This window comes from Gracilinanus agilis, chromosome 3 (genome assembly GCF_016433145.1).
Source record: "Gracilinanus agilis isolate LMUSP501 chromosome 3, AgileGrace, whole genome shotgun sequence".
In the NCBI taxonomy this organism is placed as follows: Eukaryota; Metazoa; Chordata; class Mammalia; order Didelphimorphia; family Didelphidae; genus Gracilinanus; species Gracilinanus agilis.
Genome location: NC_058132.1, coordinates 4,247,117 through 4,274,631, shown reverse-complemented (window position 1 = coordinate 4,274,631; position 27,515 = coordinate 4,247,117). Strand labels below are relative to the sequence as shown.

The 27,515-nt window shown below is 44.4% G+C and overlaps 2 protein-coding genes and 1 pseudogene across 2 annotated transcripts; 2 read left to right on the top strand and 1 right to left on the bottom strand.

Moving 5' to 3' along the window:
- Positions 1 to 2,324: 2,324 nt before the first annotated feature.
- Positions 2,325 to 3,519, bottom strand: LOC123239421 (annotated as a pseudogene).
- A 4,448-nt stretch (positions 3,520 to 7,967) lies between these two features.
- Positions 7,968 to 10,563, top strand: LOC123239420 (basic proline-rich protein-like). The gene is made up of 3 exons (XM_044666691.1): positions 7,968 to 8,098; positions 8,888 to 9,009; positions 10,033 to 10,563. The coding sequence occupies exons 1-3, from the start codon at positions 7,968 to 7,970 to the stop codon at positions 10,200 to 10,202; spliced, it is 423 nt and encodes a 140-aa protein (XP_044522626.1). The 3' UTR covers positions 10,203 to 10,563.
- Positions 10,564 to 22,759: 12,196 nt separating this feature from the next.
- Positions 22,760 to 25,842, top strand: LOC123239419 (zinc finger protein 420-like). Its single transcript, XM_044666690.1, has 2 exons — positions 22,760 to 22,800; positions 24,597 to 25,842. Exons 1-2 carry the CDS (start codon positions 22,760 to 22,762, stop codon positions 25,840 to 25,842), a joined length of 1,287 nt encoding a protein of 428 aa, XP_044522625.1.
- The last annotated feature ends 1,673 nt before the right edge of the window (positions 25,843 to 27,515 follow it).

Below are 27,515 nucleotides of genomic sequence, written 5' to 3'. Positions count from 1 at the left end.
TTTTTTGAATTTTATTCTTTTTATTTTTTTTTATTATTTCTTTTGCCAATTGATTTTATGCACCCCCATGACTCACTTAGCCATGCATCCTTGGCTGACTTTTTCAGGGGATAATGTGTTAGTTAAATATTTTCCTCAGGGGGGTAATGTTAATTCTCAGAAGGAAATGTATGTTTTATAATCTATAATGTAAAGTTTAAATTCTTTGAAAGTAATTTCAGGATAAGGATTTTGCCATCTCCCCAGAATCCAGATGACGAACCTGTTTGGTGGAGGCACCAAAAGAAGCCTGAAGAGCCTTCACTGGATCATGAAGATCCAATTTGAACTTTGGGGGATTGGATGCATTTATTTTGAATGGACAGTTTATGCCAGAAAGGGGGACTGCCCCCTTAATGGTTTTTTGTCAATGTACCAAACATTGGTTTTGTTCTTTCTCCCTTTTATCTCTAAATTATTGTAAACTCTAATTTGATTATATTTTCCTGATCCATTGGGGAGATTTATCTCCCAAAGGATCACAGGGGGGTAATGTGTTAGTTAAAATCACCTGGGGTTCTATTTGGAAGGATTGAACCTCAAAATAGTGTTTGTCAAACTTCTGTGGACCTGTGGGGGTCCTTAAAACTACATTTCCCGTGGTCCAACGGGTTTCATGGGTTTCCTGTTTTGGATGACGTATTAAAGGTGAGGGACTGTTTTAAGTAGGGGGTAGTGACTTGGAACTTGGCTCTTTAGTTACCTGAGCTCAAGGAGGGAGGAAGTTAAATGGCTGAGGTGAGGTTAGAATAGGTTTTTCTTACAGGCGCGTGGTCAGTTTATCTCTATCAGTATGGCTTTTATTAAAATACTATTCCTTTTGATCTCGGCCCTCATCATTTTTAATAATAACACACCTATATATTAACTTTTTTCCTTTCATGGATGGTCTAATTCAGCCAGTGACCAAGACAGAACAAATTCCACTCCTTCGTTCCTGCCTCATGTTTTAAAACTCAACAGTGAAACCAAAAAACTAGTTTAAGCAACATTTTTCTTGTTTCTATTTATCAAAATTTAAGCCCAGCCCTGAGTTAGATTTATATCTTTCAAACCATTAGTTTCTATCACAAAATAAACTGGTTTGTGTCTTGTTTTGGAATGCAGAGTTTGAGGTAATTTTGGATGCTTTAGCCTGTATCTCCTATTAAAAAAGGGGGGGGGGAGAGGAAAATTGACAAAGTAGTGACATTTAGAACCACAATTTCATAGTTTGCTAAATACAGCTCAAAAAATTAGGACACAAAAGGTATACAGAAACACAACCTATCTAAGAAAGTATTTTGCATCCAGTTTCTTCTTTCTCACATTTTTTGTCCCTCAAGAATTCTCATAAAGATCAAACCCTTATAGAATGGAAAGAGTGAATTTACAGTAAGATAGTTTAGCTACAGACTGAACTAAAAAAATGTTTGTGCTTTCCTGGAAAAATTAAGTTGACAGGCACTCTCTTTAAAATCAGCACACGGATTTAAAAAACAACAACCTACTAAAATCTAAAATAAGGAACAGATTATTTAAGTATACAAATATCATCTTATTCCCTAAACGTTTTCATAGTACTTTCTCTACTTCATGTGCTATGAGGAAGGCGCTGACTTTTGATCTGAAAACAGACCTCCCTGGTCCAACTCCCACAAAATAAAACCAAGAACAAGAGAAAATCCATCACAGAAGAAGTCCCACAAATGAGCAACATTCAGGAGGAATTTAATTAATGAAAAATAAAATCAATTTTTTTTTAAAATGGTCCAGGGGTGGGGATCTGAAGAAAGAGGGTATCTCTTGAAAGGTCACATGCCAGTCACTAAAGCACACCGACAAGCCCACGCACAAGAAACTTTCTGGACCTCGGTCAGTGCAGAACTAACGTCAGCATCCAGAATCACGTCTTCACTTTCTTTATATATACTTACTATTATATACATGTATAAAAAGAAATACAAACTTTAGTCTGTTATAAAGTGGCTTCTTTCTCCTATACTAGCTTGGCACACGAATGCATGCCAAGCGAAAAGGGTCCAAACAGCTGGTTTTGGCAAACAAACACATGGGGGAGAAGGGGAGGAGAGGAACAACCAAGAAAGCTAAAATGGATAGGATTAGAAGCCACAGAAGCGAAAACAATCTATTTTCTCAATCGTATAGAATGAGTCTACGGCTACCACTTAATGTCTCCGCCGTCCTGTTTCCCCAAATCATTTCAAAGTTCACAGCAGCTTAACAGAGTCCTCAGAGAAGGGTCAGTCCTCTGCTTCGAGGGGTCAGAATTCACAGGTTAAACTTCAGTCAGTCCGAAGGATCGTGGGAGGATCGTGGGAGGATCGTGGGAGGATCGTGGGAGGATGCTGGCCGTCTTCATCCAGCCGTGGAGCATTGGCTTAATCTTCCGGACAAGCACCACCCATGGCTCCAGATCCGCTGTGTAGGCACGCCTCGTAGGTGAGGAAGGTACAGTAGCAGCGCTGTGGCTCTGAGCCACTAATGGACCGTCATGGGATGCAGATTCCAAGGTTTCATTGGCCGCTCCATGCTGCCACCCGACTTGAGTCGTTTCACCAGGGCGCATTCCCCTCCTTCTGAGGATCCGGGTTGTACATCTATAAGTAACCATCAGGAGCTCCTGTGAATAATCGGGGAATCTTCTGAATTGTGGCAAGCGGACAGATATTTTTGTGATGGCAGAAGGGTAGTCTGACAGTAGCAAATGCTCTTCCCTGGTTAGACATTTCTGTTACTTGAGAGGGCAAACAGCTGGAAGAGGCCGTAAGAACTTTCCTGAAGTAACCAGTCCAGGGGTTGGGCTCCTCCCGAGGTTTCTCTCTCACCGTCTCAAGTTTGAAGCTGTGCACCGTTTCCGTGTCACTGGAAGCAGAGAGGAACGTTCCATCCGTGCTGAAGGCCAAAGAGCAGAGGCTCACACGCCTCTTCACTCCTCCCCGGAACTCAAAGATCTTCTGTCCTTCTGGAATGGCAGTTCCCTCCTTAGAGGCTGTGGTAGGTTTGGTACCACTTGCATCAAAAGCCAAAGCCGCTGGGGACTGCCATGAGCTGGTATCGTATGAGCAGCCCTCCAATCAGTGGTGTCAAAGACTTGCGCTTCTCCAGTAGTTGCACCCCCAGGATAAGCCAAGTAACAGTTGTCATTGTTTATTGACGGTGCCCACGAACCTGTCTATTCGTTTGACTGCCAATATTGTACTGGCATAGCTATCATTGCATATTTCAGTCCCCTTCTTAAAGCGGCAGACTTTTAGCTTTCGTGGAGCTTTGAGGCTAACAATGGCCACCATCTTTCCACAATACACATGTCTTCTGTATCAGGACATTCATAAATCGGTTCCAGCTTATCCACAGAGGAAAGGGAGAAGAATTTGTAAGCAGATTTACTCCCAACAGCTAAGGATGTGATGTCCTGGTTGAAGCTGGCCAAGAGCAGCTGGCTGGAGCCGGCCTCCCGCTCTGACTGGCCAGGTTCATGGCTGAGGGGGGGCCTGGGCTCGGGGGCTCTACCTCCCTGGACAGGAGAGACGAGGGAGGCAGGGTCGGCTCCAGGCCCCTCTCTCCACTGCTGCCATTGTTGTTTCCTGCATTGTGGGTCCTCCAGCTGCTCTGGTTGTGGTTGCTCCTGCTCCTACTGCCACTGCCGCCGCCGCTTGCTGCTCCAACTTCTCTCAAAATACGTGCCAAAGTCAAATATCCAAGTCTCAGATTCAGCCGGAGCCTCTGCGGACATCTGTCCCTGCCACGTCTCTACCCACAATCAGGCCAGATCTTTACCCAGAAGGGACGTCTAGCATTCTATTTATTCGCTTCCAAAAAAGGATGCAGAAGGAATAATGCTTCACATGTAAAATCTATGTAAGACGGCTTACCATCTCTTCATGGAGGAGAGGAGAAAATTCTAGAGTCAAATGTAGGAAATTGTTTTTGCATGTAATTGGGAAAAATAAAATAAACCCTGAAGTACCCAGCGGTCACATCTGAGGTGCCCTTTTGTCTGGGGAGTTTTTCCTCGGCATCAAAGGCCTCTCCCAGGGGGTCAAGGAAGGAGGGAGGAAGGAAGGAGTCCCGGGATGGGTAGAGAAAATATTCTTAGTGCAACAGAAGGTCTACGAGCAACGGCTTCGCCTCAGCTTCATACTTGACTATACATCGGAGAAATCATGCTGGAAGTAAAAGTTACGGCGGCCAATTCGCAGGGAAGACCTCTTGCTGCAGCGCAGACCCATTAGATCTTCCCGGAGAGGAAACGTCCTTAAACATCCCAAATTTCAAATGGTGCATAAAGTACTACAATGATAAAGAAGTTTTCTCCGAAATCCGAACTTTTGTCATTCTTCCTCCGTATTTCATGGCCTTCATCTATTGTCACATCTTCAGTCGTTCCCCAAATAATCGACACTCATTTTGTTTCCTGTTGTTTGCTGGCTCAAAAATGCACCTATAAATATTTTGGTAGCTGTTGGACATCTATGTCTGTAGTGCTTTCTATAAGCAGCCGGGAGGTCCAGTGAAGGATGTGCTGCTCCAGGAGCCACAGTATCCACTGGAACCTTCCCACACACCCACACCCCGAGCTGCAATAGAGCACTTTGTCCCTAATCTCTGGGTATTCCATCTCCCAGGATGCAGAGCCCGGAATGACAGCCTGCCTGGAAGGCTATGGAGGCTCTCAGAGCCCTTTGAGCTTTGCTCCAGGTCGCTCTCCACAATGGCGGAATCCCTTCAGGACTCCCCAGCGGGGCCTTTGCAGCTCCCAAAAAATCCCTTTTTCTTCCCACTGCCTGTGGCAGGGGCATCCTGGCTCCTGTGGGAGGTCAGGGCTGGGGATGGGAGGAAAACCCAGCTGGGAAGGCTGGGCTCCAGCCTGGATTCAGCCTCTGAGACACAGCAGAGAGCTGGGGAGAGGCAGAGCCAGGAAAGGGGAAGAGCAGCCTGGGGTGCGTGGGGGGGCTCAGGGAGGATGAGCTCTGGGGGGGGGGCAGAAGGGTGACCCCAGGGAGAGAGACAGAGGAGATCCGCACCCAAGCCCCATCTCTGTGTGTGTGCGTGTTTATATGGACAGAAATCGAAGTCAGAAGAAAATGAAATGAAGCCACCCCTCATGGGCATCCCTCCAGAACCCCTTTATTTGGATCTTGGGGGGCTCTGGGGCTCCCAGGAGGAATCTAGTCCCCAACATGAGGCTGTGCATGAAACAGGGAAGAGACTGGTCCCTGCCCATTCCCTGAGTGAATTCCCATTTCCTAAGGCTGTGAACCCATTTATACTGTGCTTTCTGCCATCCTCATTCCTGGAGGAGGCTGCAGAGGCCAGATGGTCCCCCCAAGATCAGGGGAGACAAAGCAGTCCTCTGAGGGCTCGGGGGGACAGAGGAGGTCAAGACTGGCCTGTAATAAAGCTGGGTCAAAAGGGTTCTGAGCGGTCCTGATCCAGAAGTTCCTATTCCTCACCTCAAGGAGAGCCCCGGAGCCCCTCGTCCCTCCAACCTCCCCTCTTTGCCTCTAAAAACCTGTCAGGGCCCATGATAGGGTCTCAAAGTCAAGGGGGGCATCTGCAGACTTTGGCCTCCTTTCCTGGCCATCCAATGGCCAATGAGACATGGCTCAGAGACGCCTTGGCCCAGTCTGCTTCTCTCCTGCACCTTCCTGTGTCTGCATACCTTCATTTACCCATTAATCTGGCTTCCTCTTCCTCCCACTTTGGTCACTGGGGCAGGGCTGGGCTGGACTTTTGTCTGGGGGTTGGGAGGGCCTGGAACTCCATCTCTAAAAGGGCGGCTATTGCCGTCTTTGACCAACCAGTAAACCCTGAAGTACCCAGCGGTCACATCTGAGGTGCCCTTTTGTCTGGGGAGTTTTCCCCTGGCATCAAAGGCCTCTCCCAGGGGGTCAAGCCCCAGGGCTGGAAGGATCCTCTTGTGTCCCTGGTAAAAGCTGAGTCTCTCCCAGGCCCTGAATTCCTCCTCCCTGGTGTGGTGTAAATTTAATCAAGTTAACATTCCTGTCCTTTATTTCTGGATTAAAGCCTGGCCTGCCAGCCCCTTCTCTTAGTGGTGCTCATTTGCAGGAAGGCCTGCAGGGGTGCAGCAGGGGAGAGGCCTGCGGATGGCCTGGGCGTCTCTGCACCCCCGAGGATTCAGAATGTCCAGGAAATGAGACCTGGGCGCCTCCCGAGCCCCCACCGGTGTGGCACATCTGTCTGAGGCTGTTCTAGTCTCTTCATCTCGGCTCAACGTCCTCCAGTTTCCAGCTCCCTTTGAATCCTGGCAGGATTTCTCCAAAGAACACCTTCTCCATTTGGGTCTCCATTCAGGAATGGGCAGGCCAGAAGCACCGTCTGGACCTTCTGGACTCTCTGCCGCCCTTCTCCTGCCTTAACCCTTGAAGTGCTGGTTGTGAGTCCATTCAGAATCACTAGCAAAGAAAAGGAAGAGGTTTGTCAGGCCGCTCCCCCAAAAGTCAACCCCCCCCCCTCCTTCTAGAAGGGAGAGTGCCGGGGATCCACACTGAATCCTAACGGGGCCATAATGGTCAATAATGCACCACCCATGACCCGTGTTACTGCACACACTTTGAATAGGGCCTAAAAAGGGGGCAGCTTATTATTTCAAGATCCCTGAGATTCCCCGGCACCCAGCAGGCAAGGATCCCCCAGTTGGGAAGTCGATGAGGCCAGATTGGAGCCCAGACCTTCAGGGTTCCAGGCCTGAGTCCCCAGATTCCTCCAACTAGGGATAGGGTTGGTCCCTTCTGGGGAGCTCCAGAGTCCCCCCAAAGCAGACGGAGCAGCAGGATGTTCAGACATCTCTGGAGGAGAGGAACCTGTGGGAGGGGGGGCCTTGGTTCCAGTCTAGGGCCCTGGACTGTCAGCTGCTGCCCTTTGCCTCAGTTTCCTTCTCTGTCAGAAAGAGGTACCCCTTTTTTGGTACCCCCTGTCTGGGCCCTAGGGAGGACGGATCCATTGATGGAACAATGCGGGGCTCTGGCCTGAATCGGCTTCCCATCTGAAGGAGAAGCCGGGCTGGGAGAGGAAATGGAAGTGAGAGGGGAAGGCCGCAGGCCCCCAGGTCGGGGAACATTTCCCTTATAAGCCCTCCCTGCAGGATTCGAAACCCAGGGGACATCCTGCAAGTCTTGGCCCTCTCCTTGGAGGACTCCATTTCCCAGAATGCCGTTTCCTGACTTCTCCCTAGTCTTGGCTCCTCCCCACCGTGGCAGCCCCAAGGCATGCTGGGAAGCTCCTGTGGGCCGTCTCTGCTCCTGGAAGGCTCACAGCTGTGCTTCTTGGACCTTTGTTGGGTGAGAAGGGGGCGGGGAGGGGAGGGAGTCCATGGGCAGGGGCGGTCCCGGGCTCCCGGCTCCCGGCTCCCGGCTCCGACCCTGTCTGCTGCCTCATTCCTGGGGAGTGAGAAGTACTGGGTGGATTCATTCTGGCTTAGTGAGCCCCGCAGTGTGGGCGAAAGCGTGAGCGCATGTGTAACCCGAGCGAGGAGCCGGCCCTGTGCCGGGACGTAAAAGTGTGTGGTGGGGGGAGGGGAGAGTCTGTGACTGTCTCGTCGCGTGTGACTGAGGTTATGTCCGAGGCGGGGATCCCAGCACCGCCTCCCCGGGCCACGGGGAGCACAGGTCCATTGATGTATCAGTGAGTCCATCCACCCGAATACCCTTATGAGGCACGTGCTGTACGCCAGGCTCTGGCCTGAAGCGGCTTCCCGTTTGAAAGAGAAGCAGGGCTAGGAGAGAAAATGGGAGTGAGAGGAGAAGGCTGCAGCCCCCCAACCTGGGGAACATTTCATTTATAACCCCTTCCCCCCAGGCCTCTAAGCCCAGGGCCCAGGCAGGAGGACTCCATTTCCCAGAATGCCAGTGTCATGACTTCCTGCAAGTCTTGGCCCTCCCCTAGGGAGAACTCCATTTCCCAGAATGCCGTTTCCTGACTTCTTCCTAGTCTTGGCTCCTCCCCACTGTGGCTGCCTTAAGGCATGCTGGGAAGCTCCTGTGGGCCGTCTCTGCTCCTGGAAGGCACACAGTTGTGGTTCTTGGACCTTTGCTGGGTGAGAAGGGAGGGGAGGGGAGTCCTTGCGCAGAGGCGGCCCGAGCGCCCCGCTCTGACAGCTGAGACCAGGAAGACCGGGGTGGAGCACTTCCGGGATTCTGAGCTTGGGAGGGGGACGTGTGCGCGCGTTTGCCACGGGAGAGGAAAGGAGGGGTGGGGTACCCCAGTATAAATGTCTGTTGCGGGGGCGGTGCGGGGTCCGTGTCTCTGTCTACGTGTGTTTCTCTGTCCTTCACCTTAAAGGACTAGAAAAGGGCGGCTCTGTCTGAACTAGGAGCTATGGCAGGGCTTTGCCGCCCCCAGAGGAGAGAATCCCCTTCCCTCCCTACCCGCCCCGGCCCTGGGAGCCAGGAGGCAGCTGAGGGAGGGGTGCAGTCACAAGAGGGGGGCGGGGCTGGTTCGGGCCCTTCCCCAAAGGAAATGTTCAGTTCAGAACACACAAGGGGAGAAGCAGCCCGCAGGAGCCTGGTCAGGGGGGCACCGGGGGTGCCCGTGCCCACATGCCATGGAAGGAGCCCCTATCTCGGCCACTGAAAAAATGCCAGCATGCTCTCCCCGCCCCCACCTGATGCCTGGCTCCCCCTCCAGTGCCCCCCCATTGCCCAGCAGCCCTTCCCCCCAGCAGTCTCCCTCAGTCCCCCCAGTGCAGCTTCTGAATGGAATGAAGCCAAAGATGGCATGGGAAGGGGGGATTGAGGGAGAATGCTGGGGGGAGGGGCTGCTGGGCAATGGGGAGGCACTGGAGGGGGAGCCCCTCTGAGCCCTCCCCCTCTCTCCTCCCCCACAGGTGCACAAGCGGGAAGTCTCCCCACCTCCGGGCTCCACCCCCTGAAGGACCCCCGTGTGGCCCCAGCAGAGAGCCCGCAGCCAGAGGGAATGGCCCCCGGGACCCCGAGGCCCCCCTCCCAGGTGAGTGCAGCCCATCCCCAGCCCTGGCCAGGCTCCCCCCAGCTGGATTCCAGCAGAACTCAGCTCTGTGTCTCCGCCAGGCCTCCAGGGGGCGCCATCCCTGCTTGTCCTCAGGGGGAGCTCCAGGGTCAGCCCTGGCTGCCCCCCATCCCCCGGGTTCTGGGGTTTCCTCCCTTGGCAGCCCCTCCCTGAAGGAGGCGGCCCAGGTTCCAGCCACACAGGCCCAGGCGCTGCCATTCATTCCTCCCCCTCAGTGTGACGCCCCTCTCAGCGGGGATAGCTGGGGGGTCCCCAGCTCCAGGGAGGGCCCAGGGACAGGCTGTGCTGCTGAGCTCCAGGCCCTGGGCTTGGGCGGCTCCTTCAGGCCTGCCAGGGAGGCTTCAGGAGGAGTTGGGGAGGAGCTCAGAGGAGGCCCAGACAGGAAAAGGAGCATTTTTAGCAGAAGGAAAGGGCTGGGCATGGTGGGCAGGGCTGGAAGGGCAGCTGAGAAGGGCTCCAGCCAGGCTTCTTCCTCCAGGCCAGAGGACTCGGGGCTGCTTCGTGGCTCAGGCAGGGGCTCAGCCTTGGCCAGGCCTCTGTGCCTCATTAGACAGGAAAAAGAAGCAGGTGAGGGCCAGGGGCAGGGCAGGGGCTGCTCAGGACATCCGGGCCCTCCTTCTGTCCTCCCAGCAAAGGCAGCCTCCAGGGCAGTCACTGAGGTTCTCCCCCACATTCCCTGCTCACAACCTTTCCCCACTGGCTCCAGGAGGGCCTCAGGGCTAGGTGCTGGGAAATGGGGTGGGGGGGGGGGGTGACGGGTCCTTAGCAAAGTCACTAACAGGCTGGAGGGTACAGAGGATGGCAGGAAGCGGGCTGTGGGGTTCGGTGTCGAGGGCTGGAGCCTTGGATCCCGAGTCCTCAGCCCAGTGCGAGGTCAGAGAAGAGAATGGACTGAATCCTGCCGAGCTCTCAGACTACTGAGGTCGGAGGAGCCTCTCTTGGCCACAATCCTGGGTAGCTTCTAGTTGGCATAAATTTTCACAGGCTCAAACAGCCCCTGGATGGGCCCAGCTTGTTTCCTGGATCTCCTCAGGCCAGCCATTCACTCGCCATTCCCGCTGAGCCCGGCTCCCTCTGCAGGGCCTTCAGCTTCCCCAGATGAGGACACAGACCTGGAGCTCTTATTCTTCACACAGAAGTCTTTGACGTCATGAATTGCTTTAATATTCTGATACCCCAGACTCCATCCCTTCCAGTACTGCAGCCCATGTTCTACTATTATAATGGATGTCTGCCACACAGTTAGTGTCATACCTGAGTCTCACTCTTTCTAAAAATTGTAATCAAGGTGGCTTCTCTCAAGGATCCTCCGTGATCACTTGGTTCATGATCCGTGATATGAAGGCAGTGAACAATTCCCCCTTAGTCACCATACTGTGAAGACGTTCAGAAGTGCGTAGATTAGAATGTCTTTACCCTGAGGGCAATCCAGGACAGGCATTCTCTTACCAGGATACAGAACACAAATACCAGATCAATAATAATGTCCGGTTACATTATTTTGATGTCAAAACCACATTCTCTTCCCTCCATGTCATGTTTCAATTCATAACTTGATAGAATGATTGAGCTGCCTTTGGCGGATGCTCAAGTGTTTTGTGGAGAGTCTTAACTTTCCTTCTTCAAACTTGTTAAAGCATTGAAAGTGGCTTCAGGGCCAGTTTTAGTCAACATTTGGTAGCTTGAACTCGATGGACTCAAAAGAATTTCTGTGGCAAATCAGAAAACAAATTCTAGGCTGAGTGTCTTAGTATGACAGTCTAAGATGGTGGTTCCCAAACTTTTTTTGGCCTACCACCCCCTTTCCAGAAAAAATATTACTTGGCGCCCCTGTCACATACTATCACCGCCCCAAAATGCACCTGTGGCCATCACCGCTCCCTGGATCACTGCAGCACCCACCAGGGGGCGGTGGTGCCCACTTTGGGAATCACTGGTCTAAGAACACACAGACTTTGGACAAAACCAAGAGTCATCTATTGGGAACAACGCTCTGGACCAAGATCTCTGTGGATTAGAACCCATTGTCACAGCTGGGTGTTCCTATTCATGCCAGACAGCTTCCTCAGCATCATCTCTAGTGACAGGAATCCGTATAACAGAAGCTTTTTGATGCTTTCACTGACCTCAGGCAGCCATGACAGGAGCTGGTCAGGGTGGACAGAAACCTGCCACGACAGTGACAACATTTCAGAACGCGAGGTTCCCAGAGACTGAGGAACCTGCCGTGGCTCACAGTTTGGAGATGTCAGTTTATAGCGTGGGATCACAGATAGCAGATAGATAGAGCTGATAATCAGTTTTATGTCGATGAATTAAGTCTTCAGGGCACAGATGGTGTGGATGATGTTAGGCTCCCCGTCAGACGGCAGCAGCCACTCTGAGACCCCAGCAGCCACCTGGGCTGAGTCGAGCAGGGATGCTGGCACTGTTGGGGGCCTGTAGGAGGCTGAAGAGCTTCAGGCTTCCATACCCTTCAGCTTACCTCTTTGGACGGAGGGACTTGCGTCTGGCTGGGAGGTCAGCTGTGATAGAGATGTACAGCACTGTTTGATGGGCTTTTGACAGATGATTAGAATGTCATCAACAAAGTAGAAAGTTCAGAGGATGTTAAGAAACGCGCAGTGGTGTTTGGTAACAGGTTTGGACCATTTGCTAACAAAGTGCTAAGTTCAGTACCAGGTTAAGAGAAGAGAATGGACTGAATCCTCCAGAACCATCACACGACTTGGGTCACAGGAGCCTTTCTGGGCCGCAGTGGTTTGGGAGCTTCCAGCTGGCATAAATCTTCAAAGGATCAAACAGTCCCTGAACATGCCAAGGTTGGTTTCCTGTGATCCCCTCAGGCTGGCTGTAGACTCACCATTCCCAGGGAAGCAGCTCCTTCTGCAGGGCCTTCCTAGATAACTACACAGATCTAAAGCTCTCATTCTTCCAACAGAAGTCTTCAATGTCATTCACTGCTACAATATTCTAATACACCAAACTATATCCCTTCCAGTACTATGGACAATATTCTACTATTGTAATTGATATATATGATTAGTAGAATAACTGGGTCTAAATCTTAAAAATTGTAATTGCAGTTACTTATCTAAAGGTTTATATGTGATCCCTTGTTTCATGATCAATAATATAAAGACAAGACAATTTTCCTTTCAATACGTATAAGATAAAATGTAGGAAATCAAACAAAGATGATGAAACAATAAAGATTTTTTTGTAGAAGATTTTCATCCAGACCTGAAGGGATCCAGTGCACTCAGGAGGCAGACTAGTGGGGATAGTAGTGAAGGCTTGAGGAGGCAGAGGAGCCCAGAAAATGCAAGGTCAGGAGATGGAGAGTCTCATTTGAGGGACAAGAAAGTACCCAATGTCACTGGATTCATAGAGTATGGAAGGGAATAAGGTGAGAAAGAAATAGAGTGAAGGGGAAGCTGTCAGGGTGACCAGCCTTATAGGTGGCTGTCCAGGTGGAATATCAAGCCCTGAATTGGTTTAGGTGCCTGGGAGGAATCTAGGACAGTGACAGTTATGATCATAGGATGTCAAAGGCAGGGCAAGTGGGACAGTGGGGACTACTAGGAACCACCCAGAGTAGGCAAGTTCCAAACAAGAAGCTGTCTGCTGCCCTTGGACTGAGGCTTCTCTGCATTCTTCCCTTTGAGCCCAGATTTCTCTGCTTTCCTTTAGGACTGAAATCTTTTCTGCCTTCTGGATCTATGTATATCTTTTGCTCCCCCTGCTTCTGGTGGCTGTCCTTTCCTCTGGGCTTTGTCTTTCCTGTCTGAACTCTTTGAATGTCCTTCAGATATGTCAGGAGCAATTCTGCCTCCCAGATTTGACTCCAGGGACTGCTCTCTGCCCCTATTGCTGTTGTGGGAGAGGGAATGCTGGTTCTGGCCCAAAGAACTGCAGCTCAGACCTGTTCCTCTCAAGACAAGAAGGTGTCTATTGAAGGATGTTACACATAGTGTAGTCCTGGGGATGGAAAAAATCATTGAAGGAGGATAGAATATCCTCCAGGTGGCTGTAGAGGACAGTGGAATGGCCCCCTTAGGGTTTCCAGTTTCTAGATTGTATCAAGGATCTGAGGAATTGTGTCCTCCATGCTTGGAAACAGCCTTTCTTCGGATTATTCCTAGGTGTCCCAGGGGCATTTCAGGATGAAAAATAGGGAATGGGTTAGGAAAGGGTGAAATGGAAGGGTATCCAATACCAAGTGTACTCTGTGTTTTCCATGGAGCACATGGGAAAAGTAGAAGAGTCTTGCCAAGTAACATGGTATTATCAGATCTGGCCGCTGCCTGGTCAGTTATTCCTTAGTCAGACTCTTAACTTCTCTTGAACCTTTATCCTTGGGTTTCCACAGTTATAGGGCTAGGCTTGATTCCTTTGTTTTTCCATAAATAAATTGTTTTTAAAAATAATGGTTGAATTGTGATATTTTTATAGAATAAATTTCTCTTTAGTCTAGCCAAATTCAAAGTTCCAGAATTGCTGTCCCCTTCCTCCCAGGTTATGAAACTAGGTGGGATCCTCCCTTCTTTTGTTAATCTAAAAGGATTAAGGGCTGGCCTGGCAAGCCATGGGGAACCTTGACACATTCTGAGAGTGTCCTAGGCCAGCCACAAGGCTGGGGAAAGCTTGTACTGACACCTTCCTTGTATGGACCAGGATCTACTTTTCCTGTGACGCAAGTCATGAGGGAGGAGTTGAACTCTCCTAAGTCCCTCTCCTCAGTGGTTATTTAAGAATCTGAGATCTCAGAGGATGTCCAGGGGAGGGACTGAGTGGTGAGCTCACTAAGGAGAGAGATAGATAGAGAGATAGATAAAGTGAGAGAGAGAGAGATAAGAACAAGAGACGGAGAGAGAGACATAAAGACAAAAGACCTATGCTAGAGGTTAGATTTTGGAGTTAACTGACACATTAAATGACCAGTAAATTAATAAATTATTTAAAATGAAGAAATTCTGCCTCTTGAGAATTCCAATCACTGTCAGTGCCTTTCTTTTGAATTAGCTCAATCCCCAACTCCAATGAATAAAATGTTATATTTTAAAAAGATGAATCATCTCATCAAGCTTACTCTTCTTTCTGTATAACTAAATATAAAATGATTGAATATATTCCAGTAACAAATGACATTCATCATAAAGGAAAGACAGGATGTTTTGGTTATGGTACATCCTACCCGATGGTTCCCCAAAGTCTCTATAACATGTGATTGTGCTTCTTCATTTAGCTAGAATCAGAGTTTGATCCCATAAAACTCTATGGAATCCTCTTTATGCTTTCATCTAGATAAGAGTATGTCAGCCTTTTAGGAAATTAAGTAAAGAATTCCTTTGTCTTTGTTTTCTCCTCATTAGTCACTGGTCATATTTTCCCCCTAGAATACATAGTACATACTACCTTCTCAGAAATTTCCAAAAAAGTGTCATTACCAGATCAATTCTGACACTTGTGATGAGGAGGAATTTCAGATCACCTTCTCTCTTTCTCCACAGAATCTCCCTCCTTACTCAAAGAGCACTTCCCATCTCCCTGATTCCATAGGGAAAAGCATTACAGATTAAAGACACTTCTCTAGGTTTTACTACTTCACAACATGATTCTCACTTCAGACATAAAATGCCTTTTCACTGGGTTCTGAGTGAGTGATCTTCAGTGTGGCTCTGACACTCTTCAAGGTTAGGAGTTTGGGTAAATCCCTTGTGTGCTTCAGTTTCCTCCACTCAATTGTTGAGGGTTGTACTATATGGGTTCTGAAAGTTCAGCTCTAAATCCTGTGACTTTTGCTGGTTTAGGGGTCAATAACATTCAAGGATGTGGCTGTGGACTTCACCCAGGAGGAGTGGGGCCTGTTGGACCATTCTCAGAAAGAGCTGTACCTGGAGGTCATGCTGGAGAATGTGCAGAATGTACTCTCTGTGGGTAAGGACCATTTACTCTGATACTCTGAATCTCCCATTAAGAGGATGTCCTCATTCCAAGCCAAATGTACAAGATTTTGAGCCTTTGTCAATAACAAAAGCAAAACTGTTGATCTCTGCTCTGGATTCTCCTCCTGCCTGCTTTTCATTAAAAATGTCTTTGAATTATTTGACAGGAATCTGGGACTTTCCTTTCTTATTCTGGAAATTGATTCTTCTCTGTTTTAGATAGCTTCAGGTGAAAATGTAAACCAGTGTTACTGATGTACATTTCTGAAGCTAATCTCAAAAGTCATCTAGTTCAGCCTCTAATTAGATCTGAATTTTGTGTGCAAATTCTCTGTTTATACCCAGGCAGCTTTCTTTAAGATGGTGGTGAAGGGAACCTTGTACATGCCAAGGCAGCCCCTTCCCCTTTGGAATGAGTTTGGTCTTTAGAAAGAATTTCTTGTTAATGCAGCATAGCAGAAACAAAAGCTGGAACTGCCCTAAGAATCTGAAAGTAACCCTAAAACAGTGCTTCTAAATAACTAGAGTCACAAAACAAACATGGGAAAGGAGTGAAGTAGCTCTTCTGAGGAAAACCACTTGAAAGTTAGGCAAAAAGGGTCTGTTTTAGGGGACAAGGGGTAACAAAGTAAAACTGCACACAGAGTGCACAATCCTCTTTTTCACCCCTTGATTTTTTTACATATTATGTCATACATGTGTCATTTCATCACCTATACATACACATCTTATCGTCATACATCATGTTATACATCATATCACCATAATCAGCTTACTTCCCCATCCTCTTTCTAAGTATATTCCTTCTGTCTTCTCTACTACTCAGAGTAATTTTTGAGAATTACAGATGTCCTCTTTCCATGTAGAAATACAAACACTTTGACCTTAATGAGTCCCTTAAGTTTTTCTTATTTACCTTTTTAGTTTCTCTTGGGTCTCCTGTTTGGACTTCACATTTTTTGTTAAGGTCTGGCTTATTATTCTTCAGGAAGGCTTGGAAGTCTTCTCTCTTATCGAATGTCCACTTTTTCCCCCTGAAAGAATATAGTAAGTTTTGCTGGATAGATGACTCTGAGTTGTAAACCTAGATCTTTTTTACCTTCCAGAATATCATATTCCATGACTTCTAGTCCTTTAATTTAAGAGCTGCTAGGTCCTGTGTTGTGGCTGCATGGTATTTGAATTGTTTCTTTCTTGTTTGAATTACTTCTTTCTTCTACTTCAAGCAGTATTTTCTCCTTGGCTTGGGAGCTCTCTTGAATTTAGCTATTATATTTCTGGAAGTTGTCATCTGAGGATTTCTTTCTGGAGATGATCTGTGAATGCTTTCAATTTCAATTTTCTTATATGAGGATATCTGGGCAGTTTTCTTTGATAATTTCTTGTATTATGATGTCCAAGATTTTTTTTATCATGGCTTTCAAGTAGTCCAATACTTCTTAAATTGTCTCTCCCGGATCTGTTTTCTAGGTCATTTGATTTTTTTCAGTAAAATAGATCATGTTTTTTCATTTTGGTTTTGTTTTATTGTTTCTTGATTTCTCATGAAATCATTAGTTTCTAGTTGCTCAATTCTAATTTTTAAGGCCTGATTTTCCTCCATCAGCTTTTGGTTCTCCTTTTGAATTTCTTCTTGCATTGCTTTCATTTCTCTTCCCCACTTTTTCTCTGTCTCTCTTAATTGGTTTTTGAAGTCTATTTTGAGCTCTTCCACAATCTGTATCCAGTCCATATTTTTCTTTTGGACTTTGCATGTTTTTGCTTTGCTTTCACTGTCCCCTTCTGTGTCTGTATCTTGCTTTTTGTCACCATAAAAATTCTTTAGAGTTTGATGCTTTTTTTTGTTGTTTCCTTGGGTATCCTCTTAAACTTTATTCCTTCCTTGATGTTACCCTTAGCTCTTTTTTTTCTGGGTTTCTGCCAGTTTCAGTTTTTCCAATATAGTATGATGGCCTGTGGGCTGAAAGCTCTGAAAGCCACCTCCCACTGCTGATTCAATTGAGATACTGATAACTTAAAGACTTGCTTCAGGCTTGGGCATAAGCTTTGGTCTTACTCTGAGCTTGGTCAGGTCAGGAACTGTTTAAATTCTAGCCTAAGGCTTAGGTGTAAGTTTTTTTTGGTGTCACTGTGTATTTCATCTAATCGGGCACACGGTTGATTGTCCTGTCCTGGGGCTCTGCACTGACCTTTTGGCAAAAAGATCAGGACCCTTAGGAATGATCTCAAACTAGGATTTAGGTCCTCACCCCAAGCCCAGACTGGGACTCCTGGCTTTGCTCTGGACCCACACAGGTCAGCCCACTTCAGCATAGACTGCCCTAGGCTGGGATTCCGGACCTCCCCACATGCATGTGGGTTGATCATACCTCTAGTTGCCCAGGCAGGGTCTCAGGGACTGGTTGTTTGCTTGGGCTTGGGTTCCAAACCTTGCACAAGAGATATAGGATGGGTAGGGTGTTCTTCACTCCTAGCTATAGCTGTGGTGAAAATTTATTAACCAATAATGGAAACAAGGTCTCCAAGCCAATAAGAAATGGGTTTATTGAGAGAAGGCCAGACTCACAATAAAGCTGGAGTCTGGTCAAGACCAAGACCAAAAACCCTGAGCCTTAGGAGATAGCCTTTTTTTATGCTCAGAAATCTGATGACATAGTATCAGATTAAAGACAGAAAATAGTCAAACTTAAAGTAGGATCTTTCATGGGCAGGTCCTAATTAATGACACAAGTGCTGAATAAGCTAGAAAGTACAGAAGTAGTCACTATGGGTTGTAAGTAATATCTATTATTATGGCTGACCTTTCCAAGGCCTCTGCAATAAGGGGTCAATCAAGGTCTGATTGTTTTTGCTCATAATTTCTTTTAACGTCAGAAGTCAGCTACTTCTAAAGATGGCAGTTAAGGATGGCTGACATGATCATTGCACCTAGCCAGGCAATCCAAAGGCAGCCCTCCACCTTCTGACTGACTGTCTTATCAGACACTCAAAAGCAGCCCTCCACCTCCTAACTAACTTTCATAAATGAAGCAGAGTGTGGTGGGCTTGATAGAAACTTTTGGGTTACAGGTTTAAGGTCAGAGTTCCTGTCAGCAAAATTTACTACCACCCTAATTTGTATTTTTCTTAGCTAATGCTTATAATTCATATAAAGCAAATTATATTTGTGTTATAATTATAAAGGTTAATACTATTATAATCATAAAAGGGGTAGGGGATTTCACACTCTCATAGCCTCCTGCTGGCTGTGCTCCCCTCTCCCCCAGTGCTCCAGATGTACTCTACCTTCCTTTGGGGTTTTTATTTTCTTGAAAATTGTTTCACTCTATCTCCTTGTTGGTTCTTTCTCTCCTGTATTCATTTTGTGGTGTTTTTTTAATATTGGTTGAAGAGGATTCTCATGGCAACTCTGAGCTTTACTCCACCATCTTGGCTCCACCCCTAGAACTCTCTCTAGAAAACTATTTTGTAGAACAAGGAAAAATACTTACAAAATTAATCTGGGAGAACAAAAGATCATGAGTATCATGGGAATTAATGAAAAAGAAAATGTGAAGAATGGTAGCCTAGCAGTACCAGATTGAAAACTGTATTGTAAAATAGTAATCATCAAAACAATCTGGTACTAGTTAAGCATCATAAGGGTGGATCAGTGGAATAGATTAGCAGTAAATGACCTCAGCAATCTAGTATTTGATAAACCCAAAGATCCCAGCTTTGGGGATATGATCTCAGCATTTGACAAAAACTACTGGGAAAACTAGAAAACAATATGGCAAAAATTAGGTATAGACCAATAGCTCATATCCTATTAAGATAGGTCAATGGGCATATGATTTAGACATAAACATGATATTATAATTAAATTCAGGGAACATAGAATTATTTACCTATCAGATCTTTGGAGAAGGGAAGAATTTCTGACCAAACGGGAGATAGAAAACATTATAAGATATAAAATGAATAATTTTGACTATATTAAATTTAATTTTTTTTGTATTAACAGAATTGATGTAACCAAGATAGAAGAAAAAACATCAAACTGGGAAAAACTTTTATAACAGCCCTCTAATCTCATTTCTCAAATATATAAAGAACTAAGTCAAATTTGTAAGAATCCAAATCATTCCCCAAATGACAAATGGTCAAAGGTTGTGAATAAGCAGTTTTCAGATAAAGAAATCAATATGCATTAGAAAAAACGTTCTAAATCCCCCTTTTTTAAAATAAATTCAAAGAACTCTGGGGTACCACCTCACCCCTACCAGATTGGCCAATATGATAGAAAAGGAAAGTGACAAAGGCTAGGGGGATGAGACAAAATTGGGACACTTAATGCATTTTTTGGTAGAGTTGTGAACTGATCCATCTATTCTGGAGAGCAATTTGGAATAATTCCCAAAGGGCTATAAAACAGTGCACACCTTTTGATCCAATAATACCATTACTAGGTCTGTACCTAAAAGAGATCAGAAAAAAGTGTAAAGGATGTACTTTTAGGAAAATATTTGTAACTCTTATTTTGGGGGTAGCAAAGAATTGGAAATTGAAGGAACAAGTTGTAGGATATGATGGTGATGGAATACTATTGTACTATAAGAAATGATAAATGGGGTGATTTGAGAAAAAGCTGGAAAGACTGACATGAACTGATGCAGAATGAAATAATAACCAGGAAAACATTGTACATAGTAACAGGAATATTATGGAATGATCAACTGTGATTGACTTGGCTATTCTCAACAATACAATGAACTACTACAATTCTAAGGAACTTTTGACAAAGAATGCTTCCAGAGAAAGAACTATTGGAGTTAGAATGCAGATGAAAGCATTCAATTTTGTTTATTTGGGTTTTTGTTTCAAGGTTGTGGTTTTATATTATTATTCACTTACAAAAAGAAACAATATGAAAAAAATTAAAAAGAAGTATAAAGCTGTACCTCATAGCCCCATATTCTGCGTAGTCTAGCAAGTTTATCCTAATTCTTCATTCTTCCCTTCAATTACAGGCCAAATGATAGGAATGGAAAGGAAGGGAATAAGCATTTCAAAATACCTGCTCTATGTCCTCTCCTGGGTAAAGGAGTTCATAATCATCATTAATTTCACAACCCTGTGAGTTTTGTAAGAGTTAAAGTTCAATACTTCAAGTATTATATTTATAAAGTTTATTATCTGACAAAATAGAACCACGAGACTAAGTTTTCTACCTGCTCAAAATGCCCGCTTCATAAAAGCTGCAACAGGAAGGAAAAAGAGGCTAGACACGGAACTCCACCCAATTTATATCCTCTCTGTGTCAGCACATAATGATAGGAAGTGAGTGGGGTCCTGGGAATTGTAGTTTTGCTGGGGAATCATAGTTTTTAAGATAACAGATTCAAATTACACAGTCCCCCCTGAGATCCTTTGGAAGACTGGTCTCCCCAATGGATCTTGTAAACATAACCAATTTATACATTACAGTAATTTGTGGATAAAAGGGAAAGAGAACTAAACCAATGATTGCTGGGCGCATTGACAAAAAGTCAATTAGGGGACAGTCCCCTTCAGCATAAGAGTATACATACAAATAAATGTGTTACAACCCCACACACAGTTCAATTTCACTACCATCCAAAGTTCATTCTGAATCTTTCAGTGAAGTGTGAGGTTTCTATAGGCATCTCCATGGTGCCTTCTCCAAGCAGTTTACTTGCTGGATTCTGGGAGGTAGCAAGTTTTTTAACTTATAAAACTAGAATTTTATGACAATTACACAATCCCTCCCTTAGGAGGGTGTTGATCAACACTCGGATCCACTCAGGTAGCTACTGAAGCTCATGGCTTTCATTCTTGGCTGAAATGCTCCCTTTTGGGGGCCATTTAGGGGTACCCTGTCCCTTAGGAAAACTTTATAAGACTATAATCCATCATGGGGTAACCAATCCCTCAGTTTGCTCCCTCCTTTGGCCTGGGACTGTAACAGTTCTAGAAGACATGTCTTTCATATGTCTCATCCATTTTGATGTGGAGGTGAGGAATAGTGCTATAACACTTCACTTCAGCTACTAAATGGACCCTTTTGTTACAAACATCTCAAGGGTACTTTTACAATGGTATCTTCTCCAGTCCACTCATATGGCGAGGTACAAATAAAGAGTATATAACAGTATATATAGCTAATTGTCAAAACACAGTAACTTAAAGTAACATAGTGTAACAGAATATATTACATTAGATTAATATGTAAACTTAACAAACAAAATTAATTCTTAAAACAAATAATCAGCAAATACAATATATGTGCCAGGATATAGGCACTGAATTCAAGAGTCCTTTTTTCCAATTCTGATACAGAGATTTCCATAAAACAGGGGAGTCTGAAAAGACTTAAAGTCCACCTCCAGACTCTTTAAAGTCCCTTCCCCTCCCCAGCATCATCATCCATCTAGGTTTTTTGGTCACACCTCTGGGATCTCCCATAGTGAAGAAGAATTCCTCAATGAACATTGTGTGGAGGAATCCCATATTGGATGTATTGTAGAGACTGGGCAGGCCAGAATGTCAAGGGAGTGTAGGGAGATGAATCTCTCCTTGAAATTGCAAGGACCAGTGCACCCAGTAGGAATAAAAGGCACCCTAAAACTGGGAGCTGTTTGAGATAGGTAATGCACTGCTCATTCATAGAGTGAACCATGCTTGCAATTCAGCTTCCTGTTTAGAAGAGTAACCTTCCTTCCCTTTCCCCTAGGGGTAAAATGCTAGGGAGCAGCTTGCTTCCCCTGCCACAGGGACAGGGAGTTAAGAGGAATTGTCTAAGGGAAACACACCTAGGCTTCCAAGTCAAGCAGCCAGCAAGCACTCAACTGTTGGCAATGTAAGGGGAAGAGGGATTTTATACTTTCAAAGCCTCGAGAGAGCAGCTCCAATCAACAGCAGCAACAGGAGCAGGCATGGCAGAAGCAGGCGGCTGGGACCACCCAGGGAGTTAGCAGCAGGAGGCTTATCAACTCAGAGAGTATTAAGGGTTTCTGAACCCCACTTCTGGTCACCGTAAATGTAAGAGTTAAAATTAATGTCCAATTATTTCAAGTATTCTATTTTATAAAGTTTATTATCTGACAAAAAAGAATCACGTGGTTAAGTTTTTGCCTGCTCAAAATGCCTACTCTGACAAAGCCACCAATAGGAAGGAAAAAAGGCTAGACATGGAACTCCCAATTTATATCCTATGTCAGCACATAATGACAGGAAGTAAATAGGGTCCTAGAAATCATAATTTTGCTAGGGATCGTAATTTTTAGGGTAAGAGATTCTTATTACACAGTTTGAAACTCTTATCATCCTCAAGTCATAGTTGAGGTAGCTGAGGCAAACAGAGGTCAGATAACTTGCCCAGGAGCACCCACTTACCTTCTCTTTGAGACTGGTTTAAATTTGTTTTTCTGACTCCAAGTTCTGATCTCTTACCCCTTCACTACCAGCTGCCTTTTATTTCTAGATAATGGAAGTTGTAGAATGTGGCTATCCTTCTAGTACAAGAGGTAAACAAAGATGGAAATTTCTGATTGCAAGTGGTTTCCATGATCTCTACCCTTCTGCAGATGTCCCAACAGTGAATACAATAGAAACCATTTTATAGGCCTCGCTTCTATGCAACATTCTCTTTGGAGAACCATATATTATATTTTTCTTTCCTGAACCCTTCCTTCCTTATGTCCAGGGCTTCCAGTTCCTAGAGAAAATTTTATGTCCTGTTTTCAGCAAGGGAAAGCACCATGGCTGCTAGAACAAAAAAGCCCAAGGAGTTCCTGTCCAGGTGAGTGAATTGAAAACTAGTGCATAAGGACTCTTATTCCAAAAGACTTTTATCTGTTGTAGTGATGGGAGTGGTAAACTTAGGGGCTGGTACACCAATGCTGAATCATGCTGTTCTTTTCCTGAGAGATAGATGATGGACTCAATATAGGATATGAGACATTAAATTAAGATGAATATTTACTATGTCTAGACTAAGTGGCATAATATCTTTGCATCTATAGTGAAAAAGAAGAAAACTTAATTCCACCTCGAAAATTACTGCATGAGAGTTAAAAAAAACAGTGAAGTTGTTTCTCTGCTTAGCATATAAAATTTACCAAGAATGGGCATGTGATAGTCCCTCCAAAATGATGAGAACAGAATATCTAGAAAGTTACCTGAGATTTACACAATTATAAGAATAACCAAGTGTTTTTTTTTTGTTTTTTTTTTTTTAGGAAAGATAGGGCAACAGAGAAAATCTGTCCAATATTGTGGACAGAGCATGGTCAGGCATAGTGTTTGAGTTGTAGTCTAGCTTCAAGGAATTTTTGTCAGGTCATTCCTCCATTCTTTACTCATGACCTGAATTGCTAAGTGTAGATTTTAAAATTAATATCCAATACTCCAAGTATGATATAAATAAATGTTTAATAAGATCTATTGATATTTAACTTGAAGCAAAAGAAAACTAAAAAGGCTAGAGAAACAGGGAGAGCTCTCACTCAAGCAACTCATGTGGAAGAGAGAGTGAAAGAGGCGTTACTCAAAACTTATATACAATCACGTGAAAGATGCACATAAACAGAAAGGGAAAGGGAATTTTGGGGCGAGGGAAGAATTCCGGGAAATGAAATCTAAAGGATACAAAATTTCCAAAGTATGTTGAGAATCTTTGGCCTGCCTGTGTCATGGGTCCATTGTGAAGTTTCAGTTATTGTATGTGAAAGTATTTCTAAAATCATCCATCTTGCAGATATGACCTAATGGTATAGCCAAAGACTGGTTCTGCTTGTTTAAATTTGAAAACTCCTCTGGGCCTGAGGAAATAGAATAAAAAATCAGTTACTTTCTGCTGTCAAAGGAAAGAACTTCTATTTCTGTGTGTGTGTGTGTGTGTGTGTGTGTGTGTGTGTGTGTGTGTGTGTGTGTGTCCTCCTTCTTTCTGTCTTTATATCATTATTTGTTTTCCTCAGAGGCAGAGACTAATTTTGAGGTGAAGGAGATGTCTACAAAGCTGGGTCTTCTTGTGGAAGGATATGACCCCCACAGATGCATGGATGAAAGTCCCTGTGACTTCATTTTGAGAAAAATCTTTGACTCTAATTTCAAGGTAGATAAAAATCCAACAAGTGATGGTGAATTTGATGAACCTGCCGAGAAATTCAGCCAATATTCAGTCCTAAATCAGTATACGAAATTGACCTCAGGAAATGACAGTTGTCAGGATAGCAAATATAGGAAATGCTTTCCTGAAGAAGTAGGACTTGTTCAATTGCATGATAAACCTCCTGAAATACCCATGTATGAAGGTAACCTAGAGGGAATGGCCTTTGGCTGGAGTTTAGACTTCATTACACATCCAAAAAGTCAACATGTAAAGATGGTTCCTATGAGTGATAAAGGTGGGATACCTTTCAGTCAGAACTCTGATCTTCTTGCACATCAAATAGTCCACTGTGGAGAGAAACCTTATGAATGTAAACAATGTGGAAAGACTTTCACAGAAAGGGGCCATCTTGCTACACATCAGAGAATCCACACTGGAGGGAAATCTTATGAATGTAAACAATGTGGGAAAACTTTCACAAAAAGGGGAAATCTTGCTACACATCAGAGAATCCATACTGGCGAGAAACCTTATGAATGCACGCACTGTGGAAAGGCTTTCATACAGAAGGATGGTCTTTCTGCACATCAGAGAATCCACACTGGAGAGAAACCTTATGAATGTAAAGAGTGTGGAAAGGCTTTCACACGGAGTGGCTCTCTTGCTGCACATCATAGAATCCACACTGGAGAGAAACCTTATGAATGTAAGCAGTGTGGAAAGGCTTTCACACAGAGGGGCTCTCTTGCTGCACATCATAGAATCCACTCTGGAGAGAAACCTTATGAATGTAAAGAGTGCGGAAAGGCTTTCAAACGGAGGGCGCATCTTGCCAGACATCAGAGAATCCACACTGGAGAAGAATCTTATGAATGTAAACAGTGTGGAAAGGTTTTCACAAAGAGAACCCATCTTTCTGCACATCAGAGAATCCACACTGGAGCAGAGCCTTATGAATGTAAACAGTGTGGAAAGGCTTTCACTCAGAGGAGCCATCTTGCTGTACATCAAAGAATACACACTGGAGAGAAATCTTATGAATGTAAACAGTGTGGAAAGACTTTCACATGGAGGGGCGATCTTGCTGAACATCAGAGAATCCACACTGAACAGAAATCTTATAAATGTAAACACTGTGGAAAAGCTTTTGCAGTGAGGGGCCAGCTTGCTGCACATCAGACAATCCACACTGGAGAGAAATCTTATGAATGTAAACAATGTGGAAAGGCTTTTGCAGAGAGGGCCTCTCTTATTGTACATCAGAGAACCCACACTGGAGAGAAACCTTATGAATGTAAACAGTGTGGAAAGAGTTTTACACAGAGGGGCAGTCTTGCTATACATCAGAGAATCCACACTGGAGAGAGACCTTATGGATGTAAACAGTGTGGAAAGACTTTCACAATGAGGGGAAATCTTGCTGCACATCAGAGAATCCACACTGGAGAGAAACCTTTTCAGTGTCAACAATGTGGAAAGGCTTTCAGAGAGAGGAGCTGTCTTGCTGCACATCGGAGAATCCACACTGGAGAGAAACCTTATCAATGTAAGCAATGTGGAAAGACTTTTACACAGAAGAGCCATCTTCCCAGACATCAGAGAGTCCACACTGGAGAGAAACCTTATGAATGTAAACAGTGTGGAAAGGCTTTCACACTGAGGAGTCATCTTGCTAAGCATCAAAGCATTCACATTGCAGAGAAACTTTATGAAAGCAATCAATTTGAATAGGCTTCCACATAAAGCTCCACAGTTTCATGTTAGAAAATCTTCACTGGAGTGATACCTCATGAGTGAGATTGAGCTTATAGTTGCCACTTTTAGATTATTTAACATAAGAAGATCCACATTAAAGAGAAACTTTAGTAATGATGAATGTGGCCTTCAGGCAACAATCATCTCTTATTCCCAGCCAAGAATTCTTTTTGGATAAAAATCTTATTACTGTCATGAATTGTTGAAATGGAGAATCCAGAGCTTGTTCGGTATGAGAAAATGTCTTCTGACCAGACCAGTTCCAGATGGATTCCTTGTAGGAAGGCTTTCAGCCAGAGATCACTTCTTCATATCAGAGGTTTCACAGTGCAGAAAAACCTAATGAATGTGCTCAAGTTGTATGTGTTTTCCTCGGAGGAGGATGATCAGTATTATTTAGAGAAATGCAAATTATAATACATCTGAGGGACCACTTGACATCTCTTAGATTGGCTATTATGACAGAAAAGGAAAATGACAAAAGTTGGAGATGTGGGAAAATTGAGATACTAATGAACTATTGAGGGAGTTGTGAACTGAAAGCATTCTGGAGAGAGCAATTTTGAACTGTGTACAAGGGGCATTAAAAAAGGAAAAGGACCTATATGTATTTTAAAAAATAAAAAAAACTTAAAGCTGCTTTTTTGGGGATGATGAAAAAATTGGAAGCTAAGAGAAAACTCATCAATTGAGAAATGGCTGGTGATATATGATTTTACTGGAATACTATTGTTTTATAGTTAATGCGGAGAAGGAGGAACTCAGAAAAACCTTGAAAGGCTTGAGAACTGAAGAAGACTGAATTTAGTGGAACCAGAACACTGTACATTGTGACAGCAGTATTGAATGCGGAACAACTGTGAATTGATATATTCTCTATAACACATATAACATCCAAAATAATCCTAAAGAACTCATTAGTTTCATCCATAGAAAGAATTGATGCAGACTGAATCCAAACCAAAGGAAATTTTTTTTCACTTTTAAAATTTTTGTTTTGTTAGTTTGTGTTTAGTTCCACAAGAAGGTCAATATGGAAAAATGTTTTATACGATTGCATGTAGAAAATCTGTATAAGATTATTTAACATCCCTTGAGCATGGGGTAAAAAAATCCAAGACTCAATTTTTTTTTAATGTTGAATATTGTTTTTGCACATAATTGTTTAAAAAAATGTGAGATGATGGAGGAAAAGAGTTGTATATTCAGTAGTGAACAACATTTTTTTTTGGAATGAAAGGATATACAGGGAATGATTACAGGGAGGGCTTCTTCACCTTGAGCTCATTTTTGATTATACACTGGATATATTATGTTGGAGATAAGATTCATTGTCTTCAATTCACCTGGAAAGGCATTTGTAGCACAGACTTCATAGACTGTCCCACAGAGAAGCCCTCATTAAACATTCCAAATTTCATACTGTGGAAAAAATAATGTGATAAGGACTTTTTCTTTGAAATCCTAATGCTTGTCATTCTTCCTCACAATCTGTTGGTGTTCATCTATTACAGTTTTTTTAGCCATTCTCTAGTTTATTGGCACTCACTTTTTTCCTGTTTTTTTGCTGGCACATATAGATCTTACCAAACAAACAAAATGAGTGCATGGGGAAGATATGGAAGGGATTGGGGATCTGATCCCTACTG

Excerpts from the sequence above, each read along its gene's own strand:
- LOC123239420 (XM_044666691.1), top strand. The coding sequence starts at position 7,968 with ATGCCGTTTCCTGACTTCTTCCTAGTCTTGGCTCCTCCCCACTGTGGC. Across the intron at positions 8,099-8,887 it reads GGTTCTTGGACCTTTGCTGG|GTGCACAAGCGGGAAGTCTC; the intron begins GTGAGAAGGGAG and ends CCTCCCCCACAG. Across the intron at positions 9,010-10,032 it reads CCCCGAGGCCCCCCTCCCAG|GCTCAAACAGCCCCTGGATG; the intron begins GTGAGTGCAGCC and ends AAATTTTCACAG.
- LOC123239419 (XM_044666690.1), top strand. The coding sequence starts at position 22,760 with ATGGCTGCTAGAACAAAAAAGCCCAAGGAGTTCCTGTCCAG. Across the intron at positions 22,801-24,596 it reads CCCAAGGAGTTCCTGTCCAG|GGGAAATCTTGCTACACATC; the intron begins GTGAGTGAATTG and ends TTTCACAAAAAG.